The sequence below is a fragment of the Thamnophis elegans genome, chromosome 6, assembly GCF_009769535.1.
Source record: "Thamnophis elegans isolate rThaEle1 chromosome 6, rThaEle1.pri, whole genome shotgun sequence".
In the NCBI taxonomy this organism is placed as follows: Eukaryota; Metazoa; Chordata; class Lepidosauria; order Squamata; family Colubridae; genus Thamnophis; species Thamnophis elegans.
The window spans coordinates 25,586,537-25,611,988 of record NC_045546.1 but is presented as its reverse complement, the minus strand read 5'-3'; the positions used below and the strand labels follow the sequence as shown (position 1 = coordinate 25,611,988).

General features: G+C 39.8%; 1 protein-coding gene across 2 annotated transcripts in view; it reads right to left on the bottom strand.

The window, feature by feature from the left end:
- Nucleotides 1–24,864, bottom strand: part of NBEA (neurobeachin) — a 384,945-nt gene extending 360,081 nt beyond the window's left edge. For both annotated transcript variants that reach the window (XM_032219812.1, XM_032219813.1), the window contains exon 1: nt 21,816–24,864. In XM_032219812.1, coding sequence (XP_032075703.1) covers nt 21,816–22,151 — 336 coding nt within the window. In that variant the 5' untranslated portion in view covers nt 22,152–24,864. The remainder of the gene's footprint in view (nt 1–21,815) is intronic.
- Nucleotides 24,865–25,452: the final 588 nt, after the last annotated feature.

Sequence of the window (25,452 nt, the reverse complement as noted above, 5' to 3'; positions counted from 1 at the left end):
CCAGTGACGTGCAGTCAGGGGAGGCAGGGTCTCACCACTGTCATCATGAAAAGAAAAGAAAAATGTAAAAGGAAAAAGGCTGAGCTAGTTGCTGCCAGAGTCACAGTGGATGGCTCTGCTTAGTGCTTAACTGTTTAAAAAAGCCTCTAAAAAAGTGCTCTCTGCAGGAGGAGGCGAGAGAACCACGTGCCTCATTTAGTCTATCTTTATGATCACTTGAGCAGAGTTAAGCAAGGGTTAAAAGCCGAAAAATTCCTTATGTAGATGAGGCACGTGGTTCTCTTGCCTCCTCCTGTAGAGGGCACTTTTTTTAGAGGCTTTTTTTAAACAGTTAAGCAGAGTCATCCATTGGAGGCTCTGGCAGCAGCTAACTCAGGCTGACCTCAGCAGCTCTTGCATTTTTCTTTTTACATTTTTTACATTTTCATCATGGCAGACAAGAGCAGAGTTGAAATCCTCTGTGACACAGCTGGAAAAGGTAGGTGGGTTGGAGGGAGGGGGGAGGAATTCAAAATTAATGTAATTTGTAAGTAATTGTAATTTATATGATTGTAAGTAATTTTGTGTGTGTGTGTGTGTGTGTGTGTGTTTTACCCGCCTCTGCTGGCGCGCGGGCTGGCACTTTATTTTTTATGTGGGACATAGTGGCTGGCAGGACTTTTGGACATAGCAGCAGGCCAGGGCTTTAATTTGGACATAGCGGCAGGGCAGCTTTTGCCTCTAGCGCCGGGGCGGCAGGGCAGCTTTGGTTCTATCCAGCATTGATTCTTTGAAGCTTTCCATAGGTCCTCTCTGCTTTTAAAGTCTGGTTTTAAAGTTGTTGGTCTAAGGAAGTTGTTCCTCTATGGCGGACATGGCGCCGGGACTTTAAAGCCCTGCCGCCGTGTCCGCCATAGAGCGTGACATGTTAAAGTCCTGGCGCCGTGTCCGCCATAGAGCGAGACACTTTAAAGTCCCAGCGCCGTGTCTGCCATACAGTGGGACGCATCCCGCTGTATGGCAGACACAGCAGCAGGGCTTTAAAATCCTGGCGCCATGTCCACCATACAGCAGGACACGTCCCACTCCATGGCGGACACAATGCCAGAGCTTTAAAGTCCCGGCGCCATGGGCACCGTACAGCGGGACGTGTCCCGCTCTATGGTGGACACGGCACCGGGACTTTAAAGCCCTGCCGCCGTATGCCGGACACAGCGCCTGGACTTTAAAGCCCTCCCGCTGTATGGTAGACACGGCGCCGGGACTTTAAATCCCTGCAGCCATATGGCGGACACGGCACCGGGACTTTAAAGCCCTGCCACCATGTCCACCATACAGCGGCTTTTGCCCGCTTGCCTCACCAGCCATAAACCTCACCGCATATCACTGCCTAATACTCTTTCATCTTCCTATTTTGTCCACAAGAAGTTTGTAAGGTGGGTTGGGCTAAGAGAGAGAGAGAGAGAGAGAGAGAGACTAGCCCAAATTCACCGAGTTGGCTTTCATTCAACCAATTTGGCTCTTTGTTGATACACAATCAAAAATGCTACATGAATCATGAATGATATGGATCAAATGCTAAATATACATGTATTTATAAAATAAATAAATAAATCCCTCCTGTTGATCATGATCAATGGTGATTAAAAGGGCCACAAAAAAATAAATTGCAGGCCTGAAGAAGGCCTTAAAACAGCTTTCTCAAGACTAAGAGCTCGTCATTTCAAAGAGCTGATGAACAATAATTGGGATGGCCAAACTAGATATGATGCTATATTTACTGATGCGTGAAAGGGAATACATGTAGGGGATGGGGACTACAGGAGACTACTGTATACTGTTTAACTTAAGGTGCTTGCAGTTTTTAATTTTCCTTCCAGAATGGTAATTAAGCATTTCAGCATTATATAGATTCACTGCTGGGTATTAACCAATGTTATATCAAAGGAACTAATAGTTTCTGCTATCTTAAATTAATGGCCCATTACCCAAACATTTTATATTTTTTAACAGGCGCAGCAAGATTTTTAAAATGTCTAATTTCTTAATTGTTTAGCAGGTAACTGTGGAGTCTAGCTCAGATAAGTTGCAATGCTTATGTATGAGGTTATTTATGACTCCATCACAGCAGGTTCTTGTTTCTTGGTGAAAATATGCTATTTTAAAATAAAGATACCGTACCATATGTGAATAACATCATATGCCATTCAGGTTTTACCTCTATTGCATGCTCTATTCTGTAAAAGAATACACTATCATATTTAATTTTCTTTTTTTCAGTATTATGCAAACATCTGGTACAAAATGTGTTGATAATGCCTAATGTTCCAATATCTCAGGGATTGCCACAAAGAAGAGGGAGTCAAACTATTATTCGAAGCACCCGAGGATAGAACAAAAAGCAATGGGTGGAAACTAATCAAGAAGAGAAGCAACTTAGAACTAAGGAGAAATTTCCTGACAGTTAGAACAATTAATCAGTGGAACAACTTGCCTCCAGAAATTGTAAATGCTCCAACACTGGAAGTTTTAAAGAAGATATTAGATAACCATTTCTCTGAAGTGGTGTAGGGTTTTCTGCCTAAACAGGGGGTTGGACTAAAAGATCTCCAAGGTCCCTTCCAACTCTCTATTCTTCTCTATTCTATTCTATTTTATTCTATTCTAAGATGATGCCTTCTAAAATTAAATTGCAGATTCATTTGAAGAGGAATGACTATGTAATGCATGGATATTTTATTTATGTTAACATTTATTGGGAAACAGCATGGTCCTCTCAGGAAATTTCCCAATTGTCTTTCTGACAATTTCTCTTTCAGGGAGTGGAGAAATGAACAAGGATCAGATATCCACAACTTGATTACTAATTAATAGAGAAGTTTTACTTGAAGTGGAAATAGGAAAATTTAATCACAATGAAAAAGTGAAAGGAATGTATATCAAATGTATACAGATGACATAAAATTAGATGGGATGCTTAACAAAACACAAAAATAAAATCAAAACTATCTTCATAGGTTAGAGAAATGAGCTCCAAGTAACAACATGACATTTAATAGAGTAAGACCAAAGTTCTCAATTTCAAAAACAATAATCAAATGAACAGAAAAATCAAATAAATAGATGGATAATCTCCGCATAAAACATTATTTATGCAAAATATCTTAATAAATACTTGATTGAAAACTAAGTACAAATTAACAAAATGATGTAACTGCAAATATAGTCAATGTCATTAAGGCTGTTTGTTTGTTTGTTGGTGTGTATTATTACAATTAAAATGGTAAAAAATATGGCAGCCCAGATTAAAAATAATCATAACAAAAAAAACACATGATAGCTGCACTATAGACACACTAATCCCACATTTGGAAACACAGTTGGGTGTTAAGAGCCTTCCAGAACCATAGGACAGTGGGCGGGTGAAAGGATGCTGTTCCAGAAAGTAGGACAGTGACACAACCCAAATAGCAACATTTAATTGAAGGGATCTGGAGAACATCCACTCTATTGGAAGGTAGAAACAATTGGAAATAGGTGGTCTCTCAAATAATCAGACCCTGTGCTATGAAGGGCTTTATAGGTAACAGTCAACATCTTATTAGAACAAGAAGAATATTAGGAAACTACTTATCAGTAAGAGCAGTTTGACAATAGAACAAACATTGCCTAGAGATATAATAGGCTTCCTTTTTCTGGATGTGTTCAGAGTCAATCAATTCAGTTGTTTAATTTCCTGCTCTGAGAAAGAAGCTGGATTTGACAATGTCCTAAGAAATCTCTTGCATATTTTTCATGTCCCGGCACATTTGAAACTAACTTTATACATAGTTAGTATCTGTGGCAAAGCAGAACTTTTTACTATTAATTATTAGAAAATGGAAGTTATAGTTATTTTCAAAAAGACTTAATATTCGACAGACCCTTCTAAATACTGCCTTACTTCATCCTTATAATAGTTCTTGCATATTTCTGTCAAGGTCAACTCCATCTTCATATTTCTGTGAAGGTCAACACCAACTGCAGTGCCTTTATCTGCTGTCTTCCCCCTTTCATCTGCTGTGTAGCACTATATAAAGTCATGGAGATGAACTCTGACAAATTATTCAGAGAAGGTTAAACCATGTAAAATGCTTTAAGGTAGGAAATAGGAAAAGTGTTAATAAGAGACTCAGACTTGCTGTGGTTGACCCTTTGGGATATTAGAAGAAGAAAAGGATAAACCAAGTCAAGCACCAAGATTCTGTTCTAATCTTGACTGCGGGAGGTGGGAGTGGGAGGCGCCGTGTTGCGGTGGTTCTCCTCCTACCTCTCGGACAGGTCGCAGTCGGTGTTGTGGGGGGGCAGAGATCGTCCCCTAGGCCCCTAACTTATGGGGTGCCTCAGGGCTCGGTCTTATCCCCCCTACTATTCAACATCTACATGAAACCGCTGGGTGAGATCATTCGCAGGCACGGGATTAGATACCATCAATATGCGGACGATACTCAACTGTATTTGTCCGCCCCGTGCCAACTCAATGAAGCGGCAGACGTGATGAACCGCGGCCTCGAAGCTGTTATGGACTGGATGAGGGTTAACAAGCTCGTGCTCAACCCAGAAAAGACCGAGTGGCTGTTGTGTTTCCCTCCCAGAGATTCGACCAATATTCCATCACTCAGGCTGGGGGGTCAAATTCTACACCCCTCAGAGAGGGTTCGCAACTTGGGAGTCCTCCTGGACTCACAGCTATCGTTTGACCACCATTTAATGGCTGTGACCAGGGGGGCATTCGCCCAGGTTCGCCTGGTGCGCCAGTTGCGACCCTACCTGAATCGGGAGGCTCTCACAACAGTCACCCGGGCCCTTGTGACCTCTAGGCTGGAATACTGCAACGTGCTCTACATGGGGCTGCCCTTGAAGAGCATCCGGCGACTTCAGCTAGTACAGAATGCGGCCGCGCGAGTGATTGTGGGTGCACCTCGGTTCACCCGCATAACACCTATCCTCCGCGAGCTGCGCTGGCTACCTGTCGATCTCTGGATGCGCTTCAAGGTGCTATTAGTCACCCATAAAGCCCTACATGGCAGTGGATCTGGATACTTGAGAGACCGCCTTCTGCCAATTACATCCCTGCGACCAATAAGATCACATAGATTAGGCCTCCTCCGTATACCATCGGCCAGCCAGTGTCGGCTGGCAACTACAAGGAGGAGGGCCTTCTCAGTAGTAGCCCCGACCCTTTGGAACGAGCTCCCCGTAGAGATTCGCACCCTCGCCACCGTCCAGGCCTTCCGCACAGCCTTGAAGAACTGGCTCGCCCGTCAGGCCTGGGGACAAGGATAGTTCCCCTCCCGAATGATGAATGTATGTTGTTTAATATTTTAATATATGTCTTATCTTAATGTCTGTATTTCCCCTTCCCCGATTTTATGTGAGCCGCCCTGAGTCCCCTCAGGGAAAAGGGCGGCCTACAAATATTAATAAAATCTCAAATCTCAAATCTAATCAAATTTTCTATTCTGTTTGATATAATCTGTCCACCTCAGGCCTGGAAGACAGGAATTTCATATCCTAGGTTCTTATTTGCCAATAAAACAGAGCTATATATGAACAACATAAAAATCTGGAATTAAAAGTATTGCTCTCTTAAAAAGTTTGGGAAATTTCACTGTATATAGATCCAGAATTGATCCTAGAATATTCTGGTCTCACACTAGTCACACCCCTCACCATTTTCTGACCTATTGCCAATATCAGCATTTCTACTTATTCTAAGGTAATACAGGTAGTCTTCAACTTACAACCACAACTGAAAGCAGAATTTCTGTTGCTAAGCAAGGTGGTGGTTCAGTGAGTCGTGTCTGGTTTTATAAACTTTTTTGCCATGGTTGTTAAGCAAATGACTGTAGTTATTAATTGAAGCATGTGGTCATTAAGTGAATCTGGCTTCCCCCATGATTTTGCTTGTCGAAAGACGGCTGAGAAGGTCACAAGTGGTGATAACATGATCCCAGAACGCTGCAACTGTCATAAATAGATGCCAATTGCCAAGTGCCCCAAATTTTGATCACATGACCATGGGGATGCTGTGACATTCATACCGTATATACTCGAGTATAAGCTGAGTTTTTCAGCCCACTTTTTGGGCTGAAAAAAGCCGCCTCGGCTTATACTCGAGTCAGTGAAAAATTGGAGGAGAAAAAGGGGCGGGGCCATGCCGCTGGGTGACGCTCGTGAATGGCCCGGCGCCCCTGTGAGTTTCCCCTCCCTCCGGATGGAATCTCCGGATGAGGTGAAGACGTGTTTTCTCTTTAAAATTATTTTTTGAATAATTCTGTAAGATTTCTTCTTCTACTTGGAAGTTGGGAGGGCGGGATGTGTGTGTGTGTGAGAGAGAGATAGAACATGGAACATACATAGAATAACCAGAGATGGAAGGGGTCTTGCCCTTGGAGGTCTTCTAATCCAATCCTCCGCTCCCTGCTCAGGCAGGAAACGCTATACCATTTTTGATCAATGGCTGTTCAGTTTATTCTTTAAAACTTCCAGTATCGGAGCACTCACAACTTCCGGAGAAAAGCTGTTGCTCTGGTTAATCGTTGTCCCTGTGGGAAGTTTCTTCTTACTTTTAAATTGGATCCAGTTTGACTGCATCTGAATACTTTCAAAGAATGCAAAGAATTTCCTTTAACAAGGAGCTGGCTGTGTGTGTGTGTGTGTGTGTGTGTGTGTGTGTGTGTGTGTGCGTGCATGTGTTTTGAATGGAGATCTCATGGTTTCGATTGCCAAGTTTCGATTGCCGCGAGCGGATGGCAGTGGGATCGCCGCCCGGGAGCCACCAGAAGCCTTCCCTTCCTGCCCAACACGCTTGTTTTGATGTGCGCGGGGCGACTGACGAATCAGCTGAGCGATATATTTCCCGGCTGCTTAGTGAGGCGCGCGGGTCTGCCTGGAAGGAACAGTGGGCGCGAGGGAACGGAGTGGGTTTGTGATGTCACCGCCTTCGGGAGAGGTTGGAATGTTTGCTCTGTTTCTCGAGGCGGTGAGAAGCGGGGGGGGGGAGAAGGAATCTCCGGATGAGGTGAGGACGTGTTTTCTCTTTAAAATTATTTTTTGAATAATTCTGTAAGATTTCTTTTTCTACTTGGAAGTTGGGAGGGCGGGATGTGTGTGTGTGTGTGTGTGTGTGAGATAGAACATGGAACATAGAATATGCATATAATTCATAGTATTCCATGGATTATTTTAATTATGATTCTAAATTAGTGGAATTTGCTGCTCTCCATTTCAATATCTGTAGGTATCAGCTGTACTCTCTTTTTTTTAAATGGCTCTCACTTGAGATTCACATTGTAAACTGGTTTCCTTTAATAAATAAAATCCATTTTCTTGTACATTATTTCTGCTGTCCTAGAACTTTTTCAGTTTCATTTAAATGGGGATGTACTTGCAACAATAGGGTAGAAAACAGTACTGATTTCTGAAGGAAAATTACATGGAACTGAGGATGCAAAAAATCTGATCAATCTTCATTTTTTGGTCTGAAAATATACAAGTGGTTTTATGTGCTTCTGTTCTAACTAAAGGATGCACTCACAGTTGTGATTCTGTGAACTAGTTGCAGCTTGTTTCTGTACCATTCTGTGCCATGTGCTTTCCAAGTTTCAAAGCCTTGGATTTTTGCATTTACTCACTTTCTGATTCAGATTCCTAGGCTTTCGCTTGCATTAAAACATTAATGTTGATTTATAAGATCAGTAAACTGGATATTCTACTTTACAGTTATTGTAAATGCCATTTATTAGACATACAAGCCACAACAACTTCTAACACTCATAAGTATGAACCAGTTGCCAAGCATCTGAATTTTGATCACATAATCATGGGGATGCTACAAAGGTCATAAGTGTGAAAAATAGTCATAAGTCATTTTCAGTGCCATTTTAACTTTGAACAGTCACTAAATGAACTATTGTAAGTTAAAGACCACTTGTAATCTGTTTACACTCATGTAATTTAAATATTGCCATAGCTAAGATTATGCCAGGATATTCTACACAGCAAGACATTCTTTAAAGCTTGCAGTCATTTTATGGGCATTTTAACTTGCTGTGGTATAATTTTAGAATACATCTGAATGTAGGTAGTATTTATTTGAAATAAATATTCAAAAACATTATTGGTATCTATTTTTATTTTTGAAATTTACCAATAGCTGCTGCATTTCCCACCCTAGGCTTATACTCGAGTCAATAACTTTTCCAGTTTTTTGTGGTAAAATTAGGTGCCTCGGCTTATATTCGGGTCGACCTATACTCGAGTATATACGGTAAGTGCAAGGAACTGTTATCACTTTTTTCAGTGCTGTTGTAACCAGTGGTGGGTTCCAGATCCCATTGCAACCGGTACGTTGCGATGGAGCCGGCCGTTCACCAGGTGCCCGTGCGCTGTGTGCACATGCGTACTTATCACCCATGATGCTCCAGCTACTCAGCGGAGCGTTGTGCAGGCGCTGTACGCTCCATGAGTGTGTGCAAATGGCCCGGTTGGGTCAAATGCAAGTAAGGATGGCGGGTGGTCCCTCCGGAGCACCGTACTGGAATGGTACATGGTGCTCCCAGCAGGCACCAGTACGCCCGTACCGGGCGTAACCCACCACTGGTTGTAACTATTCACTAAACAAATGGTTGCAAGTTGAGGACTACCTTGTAAAGATTTGGTGAATCTTTTGGGCTCAGCATTATCAAAAATTCCAAAAATATCTACTTTGACTTTGCTGGTATAGCAATAGCAATAGCAGTAGACTTATATACCGCTTCATAGGGCTTTCAGCCCTCTCTAAGCGGTTTACAGAGAGTCAGCATATTGCCCCCAACAATCTGGGTCCTCATTTTACCCACCTCGGAAGGATGGAAGGCTGAGTCAACCCTGAGCCGGTGAGATTTGAACCGCTGAACTGCTGATCTAGCAGTAGCCTGCAGTGCTGCATTTAACCACTGCGCCACCTTGGTATGTCACATACATTCCCTACATTGGACAAAAGAGATCTCTCTGTACCTCCTCAATGAATTCTCCTCTCCTCTGGACTCTCTTCACTGGATTTTCTGGAAGCTGCGCAAGAGAGCCTTGCTCTCATGGGTATTCTGGAGCCTCATAAAACCGTGCGATAATGCTCATGTGATTTTCAGTGCCTCAAAGGCTGCATGAGAGCAAGGACTTCTCACACAATTTTCTCTAGGTCCAGAGGCCTGGTGTGTCAATAAAAAAATTATGATGTGTCACCTGTGACATGCATGTCATAGGTTTGCTGTCACTGTTTTAAGGGTTACACGTAAATTGACTTCTTTTTCTGAAAACTGAAAGTCTTCTCAGACAGACAATTTTCTCTACTTTCTTGTATTAGTTTTCTATGAAAAAAAATTCAAATGTTCTAATACAGTCTGCATTATTATCTATTAAATGTTTAGAAAATATTTGGGTTTAATATAAAACAGAAACATTATGTGCACCCTATTCTACTTGCTCAGTATTCTAAAAGAACGCAGTTCCTTGGACTTTTTAAAACATTTCCAAAAATTTTCATTGTTAGCATAAACTGGGTTCAATCAGTGTTAATTTTTTTTCCTGAATCTTCACCTTTCTAATTCTTCATTTATCAGAGGACAATTACAAGTTAAAAACACTGCATTTGTCCTGGAAACTGAGCAAATGGATGTTAAACTTCAAACATACCAATCACTGTGAATGTGGGGCTGGTATTTATAGTATTGTAGGCTGCCTCTACCCTGGGGAATTTCTGCTTTTGCAATGTTGGTATCAATTATCAAAATTACTACAGAATAGTGGCTAAACATTACACAGTTTGTACTAAGGCTATTTTTGCAGCAGAATGTTTCATAAGAAAATTTCTTTGGTGTTTTGCAGAATATGTCAAGCAAGTGTTTAATGTAAACAATATTCCACTACACTAACAGAAGCATAGAAATAAGAAAAGGAAAGAACTGTTAAAACTGTTTAGGTTTGTGCTTTTGTTTAAGCAAATAATGATTGAAATCCCATAGGTGATGATGCAACTCTCTTGAGAAGTCTGAGATCAGATGATATTAAGAAACTAACAGGAACTATTAACATGTAATAGTATGATTTTATATAACAATTAACAAACTTTTGGGGTATAGAACAGATTGTAAGTAACAATTGGGGAAGACTAAAAATTAATTCAGTTAAAAAGATAAATTAAAAAAACATGAGGAGCAGTGTTTTGCAATGTCCAAAAATCCCCCTTAATCCTGCAGTCCCTCAATTATTTAACAGTGAAAAAATGCAAGAGATATAAAAAATGAAGTTCGAATTATAAATGTTAAACAATATTAAAATTTGTTGTCATTAATATAATATGTGGATATTTTTAGCATCTACTGTATTTTTATATACAAGGAAAAACTGTAACATTTCTAATTTACTAATCAAGAAACACTGTTATCAAACTGATATGGCAACATTTCATTTATTTCAATGTCCAACATATTCATGTTATTTTATTTTTAAAGTAACATATAGTATTTTCAAATATATGTATCGTAGTTGTATAATTGACTATGACAAAAGCATCAATAAACAGAATTAGAATGAGTGTTATAAGAGTTATAATTGCAAAGAAGGCAGTACTGCCATTTTTTATTTTTACCTAGCACTTAATGCTGTTGTAAAGGTTTCTAAAGATATTGATGTTATCATTTAAGATATCATATGTTTGTGGTATGTACAAAATGAGTTTCTATTGTCAGAGTCGAAGGTGCTCAGTTTGGACCATGTCTGCAATAAACACAGCAACCAAGATCAGATTTTTTAATGCCATTGACACAGCGACTGCCAACTATGCTAGTGATCTACACATATGGTTATTAATCCAGCTGGCTAAAGTGAAGGTCTTAAGAAATTTCAGAATCCTGATTCTGAATGATAAATAATAAGCTGGAGGAATATAATGGATTGTGACAATCCATTATATTAAATTTAAATTAGTTTGCAGACCTATATCCCATTTTGGTTGTTTTGAGGGCAGTTCGAGAATTGTCAAAACCTAATGAGCACAAGCTTTCTATAGAAAAACCTACTAAATTAAATTAGGACTTTTTAAAGCAATGAATATTTAAAATGAACTCTAATACTAATGGGTCAAAACAGAGATGGGTTGCTGCTGGTTCGGCCCAGTTCAGCCAAACCAGTAGTGGAAGTCAGGCCTCGGTCGCAGAACCTGCAGCAACCAGGCTTGCCACACCCCCAAACCAGTTCCCTCAGCGCCTGCTGGGCCACTGCTATTTTGAATTTTAGTGACTGTGCATGCACAATTCACTATAAATTGTTCTGCGCATGCATGCAGAACAATTTACATTGAACAGCGCATGCGTGAGCAGCGTGCACCTGACACGTGTGGGTTGCGAACCAGTAGTAAAACCGGCAGCAACCTACCCCTGGGTCAAAAGTATAGGAAGTAGGACAAACATAAGTCAAATAGTTATAAGACGAAACGATACTCTAGCATCAAATAAGGCTACACCTGTCTCTAGACATGAAAGCTTTTTTCATATTTTGTAGAACCATCAGTATTGATCTTATAAGATTTTGAGTAGTTTCAAACTTTGCAGAAAAGAACATTTGAAGCTATGAAACAAGCCTTAGCTTGGAAAACTCTGCAGGCTTCACGGATATACTATCTCATTGGGAAAAAAAATAATTACAACACAGAACCACAATAAAATCCTATGGTACTTCATTCAACACTTCCCTATAGTTTGATATGGAAGCACTGACATACACTTGTTGAATCTGTTCATCCTGTCTAAAAATTCTATGTCAGCAATATGGCAATCATTAAGTTCAACATAGATGGTCTTAGAATATATGTAAAATTGTAATTCAGATGAGTATAAATACACAAATCTCATTTTGATATATTATTAAGGAGTAAATGTGTGTTTTCATACTGCAATATATAATTAAAATAGGTGCAGCTTTGATGAAATATTACAAATATTGCTAATTATATATGCATAAATCACCAATACAAGCTCAGAATCTAAATGTTAATGTCTTATCCTTACCAACATTTTAACAAAATTCTAAACCTTTTTATTATCTTAAACCAATTAAGTATATACTACAATTGTAATAGAATTCAACTCTTATTTTAAACAATATACAAAACTCCATGCTTCCTTAAGAAATTAAGGAAGATTCCTATATCAACTAAAAACTACAGGGTGAGTTTACATAGACAATATAATTATCCAAATGGGAATTTGTCAAGGAAAGCCACATAACCATCAATGATGTTTTAAAGTATCCTGAGATTTAATTAGCACAAGTGTGTGTTTTTTTTTTAAAAGGAAGGAAGAGAAAGAGAGTATGTCCTCTAGAAGAGCCTGTCCATATGTTATGAACAGTCTTATAACAAATGTATGGCAAGCTGAGAAATTAGTCTACCTGTAACATATATTAAAATAGGTTTAATCAAGGTACTGTATTATTTTTAATTAAACTGCAGATTAACAAATTATCTTTTTTTTTAAAAATAAATTATATTATAGACCTCATTGTTTTGCATAGTCTATATAATTGGTTCTTTTTAAAAAGCTGTAACTTAACATAAAACAATACAAAACTACCATCCAAAAATACTTGAAGTTAAGTATTTTTTCATAACGATACAATAATTAATCATTCAGTTAAAAACCATTCTGTTAAAGAATATATTAGTTTTTATTGTTCCTTGTTCAAACAGCTAAGTTAGAAATTATTTTTCTTTTTTAAATGTAAAAAAAAAAAAAAGACATTGCCAGAATTAAAAGTAGACACCAACAGTAGAAAACAGTTTCTTGCTTTCATACACCAAATCCAGCTCAGCTGGATGGTTTTCTAGGTCTTGGTTATCTATGGCATAACTGATCAAATGGCAATTTTCATTTGTTTGTTGCAGTTGCCGATAATAAAGTCTATATGTATTGAGAGATAAAGTTCTCAAGATATATCATATATATGCCCAGCCATCTGTCAGAATACCAGAACATGGTCTAGCACTAGTGTATTAGAATTATATTTTTACATGTTCTAGAAAAATACTAGAAACAATGCAACATACCTGATACATCACCTATATTCCCTTATCTTATTAATACATATAACAATAACCATTACAATTTCACAAATATTTTTATATTACATATTTCCTACTTTTATTTGTCAACAGTCAGACTTATCAGAAGATTATACTAAAACTTTCAGAACAATGCCATGAAATCTAAAACATAAAAAGATTATAATTACTGAAACAGCAGAGCACAACAGCCAATAATGCAGCAGCCCCCCCAAAAAAATTATACAGATAAATCATTTGAAAGAATAAATAGTCTTCACCATGACACGTTATATAGTCAACTGCTGAAAGTGCATTGTGTTCCTTGGACAATGGACTTTTAGGAGCCTAACCCTATGGGCCAATGTTTCCAGTCTTGCGAGGAAATTAGTCCAAAAAATCAAGCACATACAGTATGTAGGCTTTCAGACTCGGATGGAAATATCACAGTTGCAGTAACCATACCATGTTTTCTAACTTTTCAGTTCCTTTTTAAAGGAAAAATGAGTTTATTATAATCTTAATTCCTTGACTGAAAAATCTCTACCACAGAGAAAACTATACAGAAGTACAAATAAGATTTGCATAACCATGACTTATTGAAGCAAGTGTGATAGTTCCACTTTACACAGCTATGAGTGCAGGCCAACAGTGTGATGTGGCTACAAAAAAGCAAAGCAAATGCATCAACAAATAAAGATCAAGCAAGTAATTGTTCCTCTCTATTCTTTATCACTTAGATCAAACCTAGAATATTCAGAGTTCAGATACTACATTTTAAGGACTTTGCCATACTGGAATGACTTCAAGAAGAATGCAACAAAATAATATGAAGCTTACAAGGAATATTTGTGAAAAATCGATAGAGGCTTTGGAAATGTGGAGCCTGAAGAAGAGAAGACTGAAAGGAGGCAAAGTCACTGTTTGCAAGGGTTGTTATGCAAAGCTCTTTCAAAAGACATAAAATAATAGGTTTTAAAAAAACATTACTTCACCAATAAATTAGTGGTTAAATATATGTTAGGGCAAAATTATAAACAAAAGGTTTAAACAAAATTATTTACTGTATACAAAGTAATTTTGTTTCAGTGTTCGTGTACACATTCACATTTTATACTGTATATAAACAATTATACCACCACTTCCTTGACCTAGACAAATGATGGTGAACCAATGGCACATATGCCACACGTGGCACGTAGAGCCCTCAACAGGCACAAGCTGTCACCCCAGCTCAGCTCCACCGTGCATGCGCGTGCACCTCCCACCGGTCAGCTGATTTTCGGGTCTTGGCTACACATGTGTGGGGGGAGAGGCATATGCGGGAGATATGCGTGCATGCGCAGAGGCGGGGGGGGAGCACGGAGGGTGCAGCACACACATCCTGCATCCCATTTTTGGTCCCAGGAGGCTTCAGGGAGGCCTGCTAGGCCCAAAATGGGGCATGGGAGGATCACATGCACATTCACAGGGAAGCAGGGCACATGGAGTGGTGGTATCACACATGCATTATGGGTGTGGGCACAAACGCATTTTCGGCACGCGACGACAAAAAGGTTAGCTATCACTGACCTAGACTTTGTTTTAATAAATAAGTCCAGGAGTGATAGGTGTTACACTTCAACAAATTATGAAGGGCACCCAGTTTTACGTTTGATCAAGATAGAACATTTTGCTTCTTTTCATTATTTCCATTTAGGAAAAAATATTAATTCTAAACTAAGCAAGTAATATCATAAACTAATAGCAAAAATATTAAGTAAAATATTTCTATATTTCTGCTTAAACCATCTCCAACCAGTATTAACACCAGGAGAGGGCCACTTAACAGAATGAAGAAGAGAATGCCAAGCCAGCAAGAGGAATTGTCATATTTAAAACCTATGATAATCTAAAAGTTCCAAATCCATGGGACAATTAAGTCCAAAGATTCCTGGTTTCGGCAATGTTTCTACATTAGAGTTTTCAAGAATCTGTTTAAGAATACTAAAATGTTATTAAGGCATAATCTATATACATAAACATAAGTTGTGCTGGAAGAAAGTCAGAAAACTGAAACATTTCTATGTTGTCATGTAGTGGGTATTTTGTCTGTGATTATTATAAGGATATAAATTTACCTATACAAAATAAAAGACCTTAATATACAAAATGTCGTCAGTTTGTTCCATTATTATATTTGACTTCAGACATGAGTTTGGACAAGAGTTTGTGATAAGGGGCTTAAAAGAAATATCCTGGAGCCCATTTTTAACTTAGGACATCTAAATATATTCACCATACATAGTATGGCAGACTTTTCTTTTTATGTCATGTACCAGTCTCATTCTCTCCTGTTTACCTTCAGAGACTTCAATTATCTGTGGTAGTCCTATAAGAATATACACTCATTTTGGTGACATACCATGTACACTTTTAAAAAAATTTGTCTAGGCTAATCAGTCAGGAAGTTCCTCCTCCTAGCAAATTTATTGTTCTATTGTATTAATTAACAGAGGTGTGCAATGCAGTAAGTTCCCTGCAGCTGCCACACAATCCTGCTTTATGAGGTACTGTATCTTATTCACAAACATTTTAGAGCACTTCCTCAAATCAAGTCCAAAGCACAACACAGTTCTATTAAATAGACAAGCAAGTATTCAGCCTAGTATTCTGACAATTAATTTACTTTATGATAAATAGAATTGTATTTATATAGTCTGGCCTTTTGAATCATCAAAATTTTTAAATTTGTTTTATATTTATTGCATGCTGCTCTATAAAAATTTGACCTGTAAATGAGCTGAAATAAATAAAAACATTGCAAAACGTACAGTAAACCTGGTAACGTGCCAGCAACATGAAATGTTAAAAACCACATTTAGCCTTTGATTAGCTACTTACAAGATTGACATTATCACTTATTTTATCTATATATTAACAATCACTAAGATCTATGTTAACAAAAAAAAAGTCTGAGCCAATTTATATTTACCAAAAACCTGGGCCTAAGGGCTCCAAATCATTACAAGTATTCCTCATTTAGCAACCGCATTACTCAGTCATTAAGCAAAGCAGTCACTAAGTGAAATTATGACTTTGCTTATATTTTTACTTCAGCTTTCCTTTGCTTTACAGCAGGGGTTCCCAATCTTTTCTATACCCCGCACCCCTAGAACGCTTCTGATATATTCTTGCACCCCTAAAACAAAAAATAATTATATGCATATAATTATACATATACACTATAATTTTGAAACTTCTAAACCGAGGTTTTCAAATCCCCTGGAATGTTGTCTCGCATCCCCACGGAGTGTAAGCACCCCCAGTTGGGAACCCGTGCTTTACAAACCTGTATAGATCATAAATGCAAGAATTTGCCACAAAGTTACTTCATCATTATCACAATTACGAATAGTTGCTGCAAAGCAAATAACTAAATAACTACTGTATTTAAAACTGGTGCCCATTCACAATTACAATTGTTTTCTTAAAAGCAATCAAATTGGCTTTAATTATTTCATTAATATTTCACCTAGAAGTATAAGCAGTATATACAGTTCATTTAGGTTTCTTCTCTCTTCATAATATTTGAACTACGATGTCTGCAGTTGTAGCTGCTGGACATTTCAACTTGATTTTAAACACTCATGATCTGATATTCCAGGGCTGTCAAACTCAAGGCCTGCGGGCCAAATTCAGCCCATGGGATGCTTAGATCTGGCCCACAAGGCAGCCCTGGAAACAGCAAAAACTGGCCTGCGGTGCCTTCGACAGCTCCATTTTCACTGGCAGAGGGCTGCAGGAGGCCGTTGTGGCCGAAAATGGGGTGCAGGGGACTGTGACCCAGTTCCATTTTTGCTGGCAGAAGGCTAGATAAACAAACAAAAAACCAAACAAAAGGAGAAATGTTTCCCCTTTTGCATTTGAGCATGCAGAAAGGGACAGAAAAGGCCAAAAACAACCCTAAGAACAAATCGGAAGTGATCTCCAGTTTGTCCTTAGGGGTGTTTTTCATCCTCTGGAGCCTTCAGGGGCCTTCAGGAGCTTCCCTGAAGGCACCGGAGGGCTAAAACCAGCCCTACGGACAAACCGGAAGTCACTTCCGGTTTGCTCATAGGGTCGTAGGGAAGCCTCCTGAAGGCCCCTGAACAGGCCCTACGAGCAAACCAGAAGTATGTTCCTGAATTTCCAGTGCCCATAGGGCCAGTTTTCGCATTCTGGAGGCTTCAAGAAAGCCCCCAGAGGGCGAAAATGGCCTCAAAAAAAGGCCAAACTCAGCTGGCCAGTGTGCACATGCACATTGGCCAGCTGACAGGGCAATGCCTCATGTGCCCTGACAAACAGCTCCACGTGCCACCTGTGGCACGCGTGCCATAGGTTCGCCATCACAGCTCTAGGTATTGAATTACAACTCTTCAGCAATTGCTAATTGTATGTAACAAAGCATGGACGATCACAGACATCCATCTCTGAACTTACAATATATTGATCTTACTAAATTATTATTTTTATTATTGTTTAGGTGGTGATGGTGATGGAGGTAGTTATTAAAACAACTCCAGGTTTTATATAAAATAAATTTTCATGCAAGTAGTAACATCCTTAGATGTTTTACAAGCAAAGAAGAAAAACTTTTTGTAGAAATGTTTAGAAACTCTGTGTTTCTCTTTCGTGTTTATCCTTGTTATTTCATTTAAAGTAAATATAATATTCTGATCATATTTTCCCAGATTATCTATTACAAAACCTAAATATGAAATTTGTTCCAAACTTTGCGTTTTCACCTGCAACTCTGCAAAATTTGCTAGAACAAATACTGTAATACATGAAATACAAGTAGTCCTAAACTTACAACTGCAATTGGGACTGGAAATGTGTCATTAAGCAATGTGGTCACTAAGTGAGCCATCATGTTACTGCATCTGATTTTACCACCTGTTTTGCCTATGCAGTTGTTAAGCAAGACATCACATGATCACGATTTGCAACCTTCTCTGTCAGCTTCCCCATTGACTTTACTTGTTGGAGGTGAGAAAGGTCACAAACAGAGATTGTGCGAGTCAAGGACAACCTTACAAGTACATGCTTGCTGCCAAGTGAAAAAATTGTAGTCACATAACTGCATGAACAATGCAATGGTCCTAAATGCAAGGTAGTAGGTCACTTTTTTCAATGCTGTCATATTGTAATTCCAGTCACCAACCAAATAATCATAAATCAAGGACTACTTGTACTGCTCACCTGCATATAATCTGCAATGAAATAATAAAATACCAGCAATAAGCAACTAGTCAACAAGCTTTACATTTTGAAAATTGTATGTATTCCATAAGATTTTCCCACTACAAATATAAATTTGGTTATATGACCCTTCAAAGTAGATATTTGAATTGAAAATTATTCAATTAAATATCTAGAGCTAATCAATTTTTCACATCAGATCAATGAATCATTAAATCAAACTGTATCTACAAATTTAGTTTATGATTGGGAATCAACTTTGTAAATCAAAGTGAATTCACATCAATTCAATGGTGTTTTTTTTCAGTTCAACATTTTCTATAATATTGTACATGAAAATTAATTTGTTAGAAAGTGTTTAATGACAGCGAACCATTTGTTTTCTTTGATTAGTCATTTTTAACATTAATCAAAAACTATGTTTTATTTTAAGAAGAAACTGAATATTTCATTTTAAAGAGGCTAGTGAATCTTATTATGAACATATACATAGATATTCTATATGAGTTTGTCACTTTTAATTTTCATTTGTATTTCAGTTCTTGGGAGATACTTTCCCAAAGAGTAATTTAAAATGAATTTCCAATTGTGCCACCTAAAAGCCCATAATATAACTAAATCACATTATAGTTATTCACTTTTTGCATTACAATTTAAATAGCAGAAAATTCACATATTCTGACTCTGTCTTTTCCAAACAACAACCCTGTGAGGGGGGATGAGTTGAGACCATTGGTCCAAGGTTACCCAGCTGGCTTTCATGGTTGAGGCAGGACTTAAATCAGGGTCTCCCGCTTTCTAGCCTGGTGCCTTAACCACTAGACCAGTGATGGTGAACCTTTTCGGCATCGAGTGCCGAAAATGCAGAAACGTCATGCACACGCTCATCGGGGCCATACTCTGGAAAAGCCAAATTTCTGGGTTCTAGCATGTATGCACACCTGATGATCAGCTGACTGGCACGCATGCTCACACCAGTTTTTAGCACTGCTGCATGTGCGAAGGATAGCTGATCGTTACATGTGCATGCATGCAGAAACCTGGAAGACAAACAGGCGAGGCCACGCATGCCGGGCAACATGGCTTTGTGTGTCACTTTGGGCACGCGTGCCACAGGTTCTCCATCACGGCACTAGACCAAATAGACTTAAGAAGCCTATAAAAATGGCTGTTTATGCAACTGGAGAAAGACCATTATAGAAGAAAACATATAATTCAGAGTTGAACCATGGAGTCCTCTTTGAGCCTGTTAGTTGCTTGCAGACAATTCATTATCCAACTAAATATCCAGCTAAATAACATCATCAGTGCTGGACCATTACAAGTTTTCAATTAGAATGCATTCTTTCTGCAACAGTAAAATTTTATATTATATTGAAATTTATGCTCTCAGCAACTAAGCATAGAAAAAAAAGTTAATTCTTTCATAACTGGACCCTGTACATATTTCAATAACCAATTCTAATGTAAAAAACCATCATAGCAGTTTATCACGAATTTTTTTAAAAAAACAAGTGGGGCTGAATTCCACATATTAATATGCAGTAGCAGAATATACCCCAACAAAATTAATGACAGATTTATGAATGGATAAAGTATTACCTAACACATCAACAGGTTTTTATGCTTCTGCAATGCCAAAACAATAAATAAGTTCAGAAATGGATTAAACACTTTATCTCCAGGGCATGATCTGCTTAATGAATGAAAGCTGCTTTATTTTGATAACCTTATTCCATCGCTCTACTGAAATAAATAAGCAGTATCTTTACATAAATGCAACAAATGTAGCAACTTAAATAAGGGTGTTTCTTTTAAAAGACACCTTTGAAAACTGAGAAACAGATGTGAATGTTGAAGAACTGCCAATAGTTTATCTTAGAGTCACAAACCTCATAAAAGCCAACAGAGCTTTAACTTTCACTCATCCATAAACTATAAATGTTAAATATCTCATTTCTAACTGTGTTAACAGCACTGTCGCTCTGTAAGACTAGATAACATTTACTAAAAATCAAGACAATATGAGATATCCAAGTGATTATTTCAGCTTCTGCTATAGTAATAAATTAGCACAGAATGTTTAAAACTTAGTCACAAAAAGACCACAGAATTTTTGCAAGGTTATTCATTTTATCATAGATATAGAATATTCTCATTTATTCAGCTATTTCATCAGTTTTGCCGCAGCAAATCTTTCATTCAGAAGCACCAAATCATATATAACTGGAAGTAATTCATTTCTAAATTCTTATTTTCTCCCTGATGTTAGACAACTGAACCTCTGGTACAGATAGAGGTGAACACTGACATGCACTTCTGCATTAACTCTTGCACATCGTGAACTGAATAAGGGTTCCATATAAAATGCTATCTTCTCTACAGGGGAGACATGTTTGTATGATTTAGATATGAAAGTGATAATGATTTAGATAGGAATCAGATAATTCCTTCCCAGTGCAATGAAATAATAGATCATCTTATTAACACATTCTGAGAGACATGGCCCCTTTTTCAACATGTCAAACCCAACTGCTAGCAAGGTAATAGGGTTAAACATTCACACATGTCAACTAGAGAGAAGAAATGCAATCTGTAGCTGCACTTGAATGTTGCTCAATTAAAAGGCATTAATATCAAATCCTCTTCTTAACAATAAAGCCATTTATGATCCATTAAAACTGAGAATAAAATTAAATCTGTTTTTATAAAATATTGCATTTGGAATAGCAAGAGATAGGCCATGCAATCTTATGGGACAGAGCAATATCCCATACAGTACTGTAAGCAGGGCCACTAAAAGTTCATTTACAGAATGAACTGTAAATGAAGTTCATTCTTCATTTACATACAGTTCTGTGTGGATGTTGAAACCATAGGGTTGGGTGGAATCTGAAGGGAATCTGAGCAGGAAAGTTGGGGAAGGGATTAGAAGAATCAAACTTCATCACTGCAAAGGAGGAACTCAATGTTAGGACAGCAGTTATCTACTCCTTTTCAGTGAAAAAAAGCCTCTCACTTCTGGATGTAAGACATTCAGCTGCCTCAGGCCTGATCAAGTTGAAGAAGGATGTGAAAAACTTGACAGGAAAGGCAGGAAGATGACGACCAGTATGGCAAAAGGCAGAAGTGAGTTGAGGGCAAAGCAGGCCTGTGAACCTACAGAAGCTCCCTGTGGACCAGTTGAAGATAAAAGACTCCCTAGGTAAGCCTCCAAGTAGCTCAAGAAAGACCTCCTAACTCCTCCCCTCTTCTATGGGCTGGTGGAGGATTTGTCAAAATGAGGAAAGAAGGAAGGGGAGGAAAAGTAGGAGAGAAGATGACGGAGCACTTAGAGGACAGAAGCGGAGTTAGAGACTTCCAGAGCTCTTGGCCGGGCAAGGCAAGGCGGACCCAAAGGAAGACTCGCGCGGGGCAGCGCTTTCCCTCCCTTCTATAGGGAAAGGATGGAAGGGCTGCTCGTGCTCCCGCTGGCGGGGTGGAGCCCCCTTCTTACCAGGTTCAACACGGTCTCCACGATGTCCCGGTTGCTGACCTCCCCGACTTGTATGAGTCCGATCAACACGGCAAATTTCATGCGGATGTTGCGGATGGGCACGGACGGATTAATCATCCCAGCGGGCAGTACGACCGAGCCGGAGCCCGATGCCCTCAGCTCCCCCATCACGGCCGCAGAGGAGCTGCTACTGCTGCTGCTGCCGCCGCCTCCTCCTCCGACCACCGCTGCCAGAGCAGGTGACGGGGCTGAAGCTCCACCGGTGCTGCTGGCCCCGACAGGGATGAGAGCCGCCGGTTGCGGCTCCGGCCCCGACACGGGCTTGTCGCTCGCCATCTAGCCTCGGCGGCTGTTGCTGACCCTGCCTGCCTGCCGCCGCGCTCCTCCCTGAACGAGGAGCCGCGCTCCCACCGCAGCTGCAAGACCGCGGGCAGGAGCAGCGCCGGCGGGGGCCGCTAAACCGGACCGAGCCGCCGCCGTCGCCCGGCCGAAAGACCGTCCCAGGAGCCGCTCCCCCGCTGGACTCTATAATGAGATTATTATGGGCTCCGCTGCCCCGTTAGTCGGAGCAGCTTCTCGCCCGCTCCTCTCTAGCAGAGACGGGGGGGAAGAGCCTTCGCGGTGTTACCAGCCTGCCGAGGGAGGAAACCAGCGAGTGCGACCGGGATGGGCGGGGGGGCAGAGAGCCGCTCCGCAGCCCCCGCTGTTGTTGTGGAGCCAGAACCGCCGCCGCTGCCACCGCTCACTCCGCCATGTTGCCGCCCCCTGCCTGCGGTAGCTGCCAGGGCGCCTGCGCTGCGGAGCCCGCGGAGGAGTGGCCCGGCTCCCTCAGCAGCCCCTTTTACCCCTCCTTCTTTCGTCGTGTCCCGCACATTCGCCGGGAGAGAAAGTCGGGGAAGGGACTCCTGCGCTCGCGGCGGCTGAGCTGCCGCCTGCCTTTCCCCTTCAGAAGCGGTGGCTTCCCGCGGCGGCGGCTTTCCCAGGTAGCGAGAGCGGCGAGCGGATGACATAACGGGTTTGGGTTTTCTTCCTCCTCCGACCGGCAAGACCTCCTTCCACCTTTTCACGGTGGCAGCGGCTGCGCGAGAGAAGACGACGGCGTGCTGGCCAAGAAACCCCGCGGTCCCGGCTTATTATGGCCCCACGCGACGACCGCGTCGGGAGAAGCTGGTGCCTACCTCCGGCGGCTGCCGCCTGCCTGCCTGAGGAGAGCCAGATAACCGCGCGGGGGGATCCAGCGTTCTGCCAAGAGCGCGCGCTTCTGGCCTGTACTGGGGGACTGTGGGGAAGGAATAAAAGTGGCGGATAACTTCCCACGTTTTGAATGATTTCACGACATTTGTCCTGGTTGGAATTGACACCTAGGGCCGCCAACTGCAATACAAAAATCAGGATGGGTAGACGTGTGAGGGGACGGGCGGGCGAGGGGTGAGGAAAGAAAGTACATAAATTTCTAGAATGGTTCCCCGTGCTGGACGATTTGCCCAAACCACTTCTCATCTCCCTGCGGGTATTAAAAATAACAAATTCACAGCGTTTTTAGCACGATGCTTTAATGTAGGATTCCCCACCACCACTTACCGATGTTTGTGGATGGTGAGATAAGAAACCATAGATCCATCCATTTGTGGCTTTGGCATATCCATGTGAGGGGGACATATGATGTCAGACTCCCAAAATTAGTATTAATCTCACATCCAGATCTAACTATAGAATGCTAGGTTCCAGCATAAAAATAGGGGAATGGTATCAAAAATGGGTTCTAGTCTGTTTTTCTAAATCTACCAAATCACAGCTCGAAAACCTCCACAGTTTTCACTTGAAAAATCTTAAATTCATTGTTTTTATGTATTTGGGGTGACTACTTGGATATGAGGTATAGCTCTTCACTATTTTTCATAGTATATCTAATCCATTATGTTGTTTATGTGGGATACATAGGCTAACACATTCAAACAAATTCCCTTTCTAACTTTTATTCTGCTTATAGGTAGGAAAATCAGGTAGGCAAATACATTTCGGCCCAGCTTAAAATATTAAAATTAACACTTTGAATTGAGCCTAGAAAACTGTTGGCAACCAATATAAATCTGTCAGTAGAGACATGATGTAATCATGATACCATATCGTACACCAGATAGCAGCCTGCTGCATTTTGCATCAATTAACACTTAAGGGTTTTCTTCACGTTAGCACACTGGATTAATTTAGGTATTATCACAAATATTAAACTTAGCATTCATTGTGCAAATGTGTGCCTTGCCAGCCCTGCTTTAGAAGTCTAAGAACAGTATCCTGTCAAAGAATTCTTTCAAGATAAGAATCTGTTCTTTCAGCATTAAAGATCACCACTTTCAGAAAAAAAATACTCCAAAACCCAAGTCTAAAAACAGTTGCTTTTAATTATCTGATTAATTCTGTTATCCACACTTCTGGATACTGTTTAAAAGTTTATTTAGATTTACTTCAGTAAAGCACAGTACTGCATCATATAAAATATATGCTAATATTTATATAGTAATCTGAGCATATTACATGCTGTATTGTAAAAATTATTCAGAAAAAGTATTTTGGCATGCAGAGGAACATGATCACAGCATATCTTTAAATGATAGCATTTTAGACATTAAAGCAGTTGGGTCTTTAACAGAAGTCATGAAAGCTAAATCTTTTTTTCAGGCTTGCATGGAAGTCTGACAAAGGACAGAGTTGCTCTAAACTAATACTCCATTCACAAGTGTTTCAAAGCACTTTTTCTTAATTATTTTCAAAGCATAAAGAATATGGCATTATTAGGCAAACAAAAGAAAAGATTCCTCCCTCCTCAAATCTAATTTTCACAGGGAAAATAAACTCTCAACTCAATGATAAAACAGATTCAAAAAAAATGATGATTCAAATACTGTAAATGAATGTACTGTACAGAGAACCTTGGAGAAGAAATGTATGAACCATTAAGGGAGGAGAAATGGCAGCTCAATCCTGAGAAAGTGGTGTTAAGAGATTTAAAACAATCCTGCCTTGATTTTGTCTGATATAAGAACTGGGAAGCCGGAAACTCACTATGGACTTTCACAATTTTATTATTATACTATATAGCAATAAAGTAACATTCCTAAAATCCCTGTGGTATCTGTTTCTTGACCTTGCTTATATCAAAGGGCTGATATCAGTCTTTAAAGCCTCACTACTTTCTTATCAGAGCAGCATCAAACCTTGCCATTGTATCTCGAAGATGGCAATTGATCATCAGCATACCCTGGGGTCTGCAGAAGTTCCCAAAGAATTCTTATAGTATTATAGAGGTATAGTAACTATCCTTGAAAAGCAGTACAGAAATAGTTGGGCATGCTTTCAGTTACTTTTGAGAAACTTGAGATGCCCACCCTCATTCAATATTATGAGGGGACAGAATTTCAAGATTCTGTTCCATCTTAAAATAAAGCTCTAATAGTTCTTGTGGCATTTTATTACCTAATCTGGTCCAATTTGAAAGACTGGCATTAATCTCAAAAAGTCTTTAGCTTAATCATAGAGAGGACATAAGATCCTAGGGGCACCCCACTATCCATAGAACAACTTCCTGAACCATGGTTACAACACTAATATGAGATTGATATACAAATAGTACAGGTGC